Source organism: Protobothrops mucrosquamatus, unplaced genomic scaffold (assembly GCF_001527695.2).
Source record: "Protobothrops mucrosquamatus isolate PMUCROS unplaced genomic scaffold, P.Mucros_1.0 scaffold_236, whole genome shotgun sequence".
In the NCBI taxonomy this organism is placed as follows: domain Eukaryota; kingdom Metazoa; phylum Chordata; class Lepidosauria; order Squamata; family Viperidae; genus Protobothrops; species Protobothrops mucrosquamatus.
Genome location: NW_015386312.1, coordinates 1 through 7,533, shown reverse-complemented (window position 1 = coordinate 7,533; position 7,533 = coordinate 1). Strand labels below are relative to the sequence as shown.

Here is a 7,533-nt window from a genome sequence, read left to right as displayed (position 1 = left end):
TGTTCCCCAGCAACTGACACTGAAAAGATAGGCTCCTTCTCCCCCAAACTGGCAACTTATAAAATAAGCCAAAGTGTGCTGGATCCCCATCCCTTAAAGGCTGATTTGTTTTATTTAAAGCATCTGGCTAGAGAAAGATGCCTTCATCTGCTTCAGTATTTTGATTGTTTATTTCCATACATGGAATTACTTTTGGGTTGTAATGCTGATTGTCCTAATTTGGATGCTTTTGGAGCTCTTAGCAGTGCCCCCAAACCTTTTACAAATTTTCTACAATAACTCTGTATCGTGTACTTCCTCGCCTCCAACCTAGATCGTTTTGGTGTAAGTTAGGAAGTTCTAGTCTCAGTAAAAATCCTTGGGCAATTTCCATTCATTTAACTTAAATGTCTTCAACATGGTTTGCCAATACACCCCAGCTGCCTATTGATGCCCTCAAGCTACCAGCTCTCCCCACTGAATTTAATTATACTGCCTCCAACACAATATTGTCAAGAATAGCTCTACACTACAAAGCATTTCTGAAAAATAAAAATGGCAGAATTTTAAACCTTGTGTTTATGCATAAGAAAAAGAAAATATGTTAAGGAGATCCTAGAGAAATTTGATGAACAGAAAGGTATTATTTTGTAAGCTAATGCATGCCCACTGAATAGATTTTGCTTGTTTACTTATTTTTACACAGCATGTTTTTGCTTTGATGCATGTATATATTTGGTGTAAATCTTGCTTAATTTGTGTTTTGTCCTGGATATAGCACATGCAAAACTTCATGAACTCTAGTACTAGCAAAATCCCAAATCCATCCTGAAAATCCCTGCATTCTCAGATTTATTGACTTATACCAGTGGTAGGCTCTCCAGGATGCTCTGGAGATCTTCAAATGACCTTTGATAAACTAACCTTATCAGAGCACAGAATCCCAGAGGTTTCAGCCTCAACTGAACTTTGTTTCAGTTATTCAGCATTTTAGTAGCAGTTCTAACCCTGAATGAATGACAAAATGATGTATAGAACAATACACTAGAATTTATTCTTATGAATTTTTTGCAAGCTACATCTGCTTTCCGATGAGTAGTTCCTTGCAATGGGCCTGAAAAGTACCATACTTTGAGCAGAAACCTCCCCATTCTTTCTCGTGATAATGGGGAAATTAACATTCAGCCTGATGAGGGGTGGGTCAGGAAGAAGTAGTGCCTGAATAACTAAGGCACTTAAAAGAGTTAAAACCCACAGCCCTCCGATACGAAGATCTCTTGTAGGTCTTCCCTTTTTCTTTTTGGTTAGCAGATGCCAATTCAGGCAGTTCTCTTGTGAAATTTCTTGCTGGAATCCTTGGCATGGTCAAGCAGCAACTGGCACGGTGTGAATTGACTCCCATAGACATCTTCATACTTCTTCATGCAGTCCACGAGCTGCTGGGCCCCAAAGTGGTCTGCATATTGGAAGGGGCCTGCCACAACATTCACAGAAGTGAGGGAGGAAAAGAAGGTGAGACTTCCTAAACAATGTGGTCTTTATGCCAAAATTATTTCATAATGCTGGCCTTGACTGCCATTATACCTTGATTACAAGCATTAATGTATTTGTAGGTATCTGATAAAAAATAATTTGCAAGGCGAATAATGAGTGGATACACTAAATATATAACAGTGTGGACAATCAAGTTCCACTGGATCTTACAAACTCTGGAACCACAGACAACTTTACACAGCAAAACGAATGCTATGGAATGGTGGGAAATGCAATTCAACACATTCAGAGGACTCCAGGATGCCTGTACTTATCCCTGGAACCACAGTTCAACTATTGCCGGTTCCTGGTAATCCTCAAGAACACTGTAGGGTAGCTAAAATTGCTGCTGCTAAGAAAGATGTCAGTGTTTTGACTATTTAATGCCTATTTGCAAGAACTCAAGAAGTATTTCCTTGTGGAAGGAGTTATACTGTGGAACAAGGCAATCCTGCTGCCAATTCTACATTACCAATTGAAAAAATGCAAGCCAAATTACTATCACTTCAAAAGCTTGTAAGATTTTTCCATTATTAACATTGCTTCCAACCCTTCGGCTATATAAAAGACATTGATTAATTTGACAACTCTCACCTCCCAGGCATGGTGGGAAGCCTAGTCCAAATACAGCTCCAATGTCTCCCTCCACAGGATTGCTGAGGATGCCCTCTTGTAAGGTCAAAATGGCTTCATTCACAAACCTGGTCACCAACCGCATTTGGATATCTTTCTCTGTGGACCTGGGAAGAGAAGCAGTAATTCATTATCCACCCTCACGGATAGATTAGAAACATAGCAGCTGAAGCAGTGACATAGAAGGGAGGGGACTATTATCCAGTGGCAGAGCTGACAAGTCTCAGCAATCTTCATTTAACTGGATTTCAGAAAACAGCCTATTTTTTTTTGTATTTTGCAGAAGGGGGGCAGGTTGAAAGCAGACTAGGATCCAACTGAAAATATAAGTTTGCAATACTTGGGGGAAAACCAACACGGTTTCATATATGGATTTATGCTTTTCAATGCTTTTCCATGCAGATGATCTCAGGCCAATTCTGGGATGTTCTGCGTGCAGATGTGTAAGGATTTCTGACAGCAAATTTGGGGAAAAGCTCCATCTATCTGAAATATTGCTAGTTAGAGTAAAATAAATTGTGCTAAACGGATAATGTTATGATTCCACATGACAGCTGTTCATGTATTTACATGTGAGCAGGGAATAAGTAAAGCCAATGATCAGGCCTTATTCTGGAATGCTGCATCTATTTAGGAAACCTCTCTTTTCCCACTTACACCTCTGGGTTGGCAGCGACTTTGAATTTCTCTAGAATTTCATTCATTCCAGTGTTGAGTTCCCGATTCTTTACACCTTGCTTGTAAATATAAAAGCCTTTTCCTCCTTTGCGGCCTGTCGAATGAAAGATAAGAGGGTAGTGAGGATACACTTAATATAAAAAATGGCAAACATTGACCAGAAAAATACAGGAAGGTTCAAAAAGATGCTCTAGCTTGTGGAAAGAAGAATGGGGTAGGGAGTGGGGAAAATATTCTTCTATTCTAAAATGCAGTGACCATTTTCCTCTATAAAATCTAAAGGTAGGCATACACTGACTGCCTTGTTTAGCAACTGTTCAAATTTACAATAATTAGGAAAAACTGTTGTGACCAACAATAGCAGGAACAGTAATTCTGCCGCATCATGTCTACAAAACCTGAAGTCCATGCAGACACCCAGCTCTGACAGGCTGAATAAGTGACTTAACTCATGCATTGGTCTCTATGGTAGTAACTGTCCTAACAATAACAAAAGCAGAATATCTGGGATAACCAAGTCATTGGAAACCTGTTTACTCAGCCATATCCCAAATTACTTTTAGAACAGTGTTTCTCCACCTTGGCAATTTCAGGATGGAAGGGCTTGAGGGTTGGGGAATTCTGGGAGTTGAAATTAACCTATCTTAAAGTGGCCAAGGTGGAGAAACATTACTTTTAGAATAAAGAAATGAACCCAGAGATTGGGACCAGCTCTAATGCTCATCATCCATAGTCACCACTTTCCCAGTAGTGATACAGACCAATGCAGCAGATATCAAGTTACTATGAGGAAATAGGGCTTAAATGGGGGAAAGACTGGATCTGACAGATAAACCCTCTTTCCGGGGGCTACTCTTTGTTTTCAAACTGATTTCAGAAAGCTGAGATCCAGCAGATTTCTTCATGCAGAAGGAAGTAATAGGGCAGTGATGGCGAACCTTTTAGAGACCGAGTGCCCAAACTGCAACCCAAAACCACTTATGCATAGTTGGGTGCCGGCTGGGTGTGGCCCATTGGCTGGGCGTGGCCCATTGGCTGGGCGTGGCTGCGGTGGTAACGGCAGACTGGGTGGGACTAAAAAGTTCAAACAATCAATTCCAATTTTGCAAGATTTTTTTTTCCTGCGAGAAGTTGAAATTGACTGATTGATTGAACCTTTTTTTTTTTGCACATGGCGGCGGAGGCCTAAAGTGAAAAGGTTTTATAAAACCCAGCTGAAGGCCTAGGACTGGGGCAACAGCGTGCGTGCCCAGCAAGAGGGCTCTGAATGCCGCCTCTGGCACTCGTGCCATAGGTTCACCACCACTGTAATAGGGGAAAAGTGACAGTGTCCTGTCATATCATTCTTTGCAGGTAGTCCTCGGCTTACAACCACAATTGAGCCCAAAATCTCTGTTGCTAAATGAGACAGTTGTTAAGGCAGTTGAGGTTTGCCCCATTTTACAACCTTTCTTGCCCCAGTTGTTAGGTGAATCACTGCATTAAGTTAGTAACACGGTTGTTAAGTGAATGTGGCTTCCCTCATTGACTTTGCTTGCCGGAATGTTGCAAAAGGTGATCACATGTCCCAGGGGCACTGCAACTGTCATAAATATGAGTCAGTTGCCAAGTATCTGAATTTTGATCATGTGACCATGGGGATGCAGAAATGGTAAGTGTGAAAAACAGTCATAAGTCATATTTTCTCAGTGCCACTGTAATTTTGAATGGACATTAAACAAACTACTGTAAATGAACGACTCCCTATATTATATATGACTGGCTCACAAAGCCGCTTATAATTATTTTCCATGAAAAAAACCAAAATATACAGGAGCAGAATGAGTGGTAGCTGGACTTGAGAAGAGGCTTAAAGGGAACAAACCATCTCACAGACAACCATCCACAGCCATGCCCCTCCACTGGCACGAGATACTTGGAAACCAACAGAAACAACCAAAGAACAAGTGAAGAACAACTGATGCTGGTACATAAGACTGAACTGTGGGGAATTGCTCAGCTTGCAACTCTTACCTAAAAAGCCCTTGTTTACCATGGCTTTCATTAGCTCCACATTCCCCCCTTTGAATCGTTCACCAAAAGCTTTGCCAAGATCTTCAGCTACATGAGTGGCCACATCGACCCCCACTTCATCAATCAAAGTAGCAGCTCCAACAGGGAAGCCAAAGCTAGTGGAAAGGGAATCCACTTTCTTAGGATCAACACCTTCCTGCAGAAGACGCAGTTGAAAAAGAAAATGCTTTGAGTGAAAGAAGATCTAATTCTGGCGATAGATTGTTCAATAATCTGCAATAATCAGCAATTTCTGACTCAACTAATTAACAATATGAGCAAGACTGTTTGCCTCCTCCCTCTCAAATTATAGTGAGTAAACATAGTGTTCCTAAGCATCATAACTCTTAACACTGATTTGTTACTGGATGAACCAGGTTATAACTTATGAGAAGACTATAAATGGTTAGTGTTGCCTATTTTGTCCCAGTTTCACTTGGTGGGTATAATGCTATTATTTAAAAGCCACAATAGTAAAACTAATGAACCAGAGCTTATCCATCTAATTATATGCAATTCTGTGAAAAAGTATTTGGTTCCTTTTTTGACTGTATTTTTCTACTGAATCTTGTCAATTTCCTGTGGTAGTCTGAATGAACAAATACTATACATCAAATTTTGATGTTGGTATCATTTATATATAAACAATCAACTTATGATTTGCTAATCTGAAAACCTAATTACCTCTTATATTAATTGGTTGTACTTCCAGAAATTGGAGCAATTGCGACCAAATACTTATTACAGTCCTGCATATTAGTGCATTCCTCCATGCTGAACTGTCTCAGCTCATACTTGAGGTTTTTCTAGCATTAACTACTTGTTTCAAGTCCTGCCACTTTTCTACATTTAGATTTGAATTGACTTGACCATTCTGCAAAAACTGAATCTGTTCAAAGCAATCCCAAAACACCATTTAAATATTTGATGGCTGATATAGGTTCTTATTATGGAATTCAATAATTATCACGAGGCATAAGGAATCCCATGTAGCCTGCAAATTCAATTTCTGACTCAAATAACTTTGATGCTATTGGTTAATTTAAACACTCTTTATATTATCACTAGAATTTGAAATGGGATGAGTGTCTTTTCACAGAGCTGTATTATCCCATCCAAGCCATAAAAGACTCTCCCAAACCCCAGCTGTTTGCACACCTGGAGGACACGGATAATTTCAGCCATCATGGGACCAAGGCACCTAGTTGTATAGAATCCTGGACCATCCTGTGGAGGAGGAAACACAAATATGAAATAGGTTTGCTAAGGAAGATAAGGCAGCAAATAATCTAACTAATCTTCCCTCACCAATTCACTTTAATGGATGTCGATTTTCTTATATGTAGGGTATTTCTCATCTATGGGGTATTTTCTCATTTACAGGCTATACATGTAGCAAAGAGACTAGTTTAGACCAGCTTTTCAGTGGTATAGGCTGAACAGGAATTTAGGCTGAGATCCCAACTAATATGGATTTGATTTTTATTAATACATTTGTTTTTAAGCACATAATTGATATTCTACATCTAAATATAAAAGGGTTAAACTTTTACCTCAGATTGACATTTGTGAGCATTCCAAGAGCTCTTAAAGCTGTTAAGCAGACATAAAAAAGTGGTATAAAAAGTTATTTTATACCACCAAGAAAAAAAGCACAAAATCTGAGCTTTTTTTGGGCTTTACAGGGAAGAAATGGTGGACTGAAGACAGCTCTGTGAGAAGCAGAGCTGACGACCACAGCAGAATGAAGAGCTGATGAGTAGATAATACTCCCTCTCCGGATAAAGAGAAAACTTGAGATCACCCACAAATGCTCTAGAGAGCTGCTACTTATAAGGAGACCACAAGACAGCAGATTTAGAGTTCTGGGAAACAAAGGAATAGCTATATTTACTGAATTTTAAGAGACAATGATGTTACTAAAATTGTTTATACTTGTTTTGATGAAAGGGGAAATTATTTCTTTAAATATTTTTTTCTTCAGCCTATTTTTATTTTTCATTTGTTTTTTCCCTTTTCTGCAGCTTCTATTCTTTATTCTTTCTTTTTTTGCATTAATTTTTATTGCTGTAGTTATAATTTCTAATAAAATTAGCTTTTTTGACTCTTGTGAAAGTTCCCTATACATCTGCAGTAAGTTTCCTGTGAAGAATAAAGCTGATACTTTACTTCTCTTGTCATAGCCTACTCATGCAGCAATTTAGAAAAAAATGTTTAATCCTGGCCATTCTGACTCAAAGCGATAAACCCACCGGAAGCCTTCTGTATTTTTCATAAAAATCACAATCACCTTAACCACAATGACGACTTTTCCTTGCTTGAGACCAATAGCCACAGCAGAGGCTGCTGTTTCGGGGGATGTCTTGTCAGTAGTGATGATCTCTAACAACTGCATCTTGTCAACAGGAGAGAAGTAGTGCATCCCAATCACCTGAGGTATACAGGGTAACATCAAAAAGAATTAAGATCCTCACGTACACTGGGCTCGCGATATGCTGCAAAGTGGAAACAGTCAAATCCCTTACACACGGTTAACCAAGTCTAAAGCTAAGCTTAATTTTGTTGTAAGGTTTTCACTTCTTTAAAGTGTTCCAGCCGGCTGCTGCACGCGTTTAGGGGAGGTTAGAACAAACTACTCACAAATGGAAGCCAAGGACT

General features: G+C 39.4%; 1 protein-coding gene across 1 annotated transcript; it reads right to left on the bottom strand.

Moving 5' to 3' along the window:
- Positions 1-1,009: 1,009 nt before the first annotated feature.
- LOC107300505 (trifunctional enzyme subunit alpha, mitochondrial) lies at positions 1,010-7,306 on the bottom strand (the record flags this gene model as incomplete). Its single annotated transcript, XM_015829832.1, is given in 6 exon segments — positions 1,010-1,453; positions 2,107-2,252; positions 2,803-2,917; positions 4,837-5,032; positions 6,034-6,102; positions 7,166-7,306. Coding segments are annotated over 6 exon segments (822 nt in total), but the record flags the coding sequence as incomplete, so codon positions are not given.
- Positions 7,307-7,533: the final 227 nt, after the last annotated feature.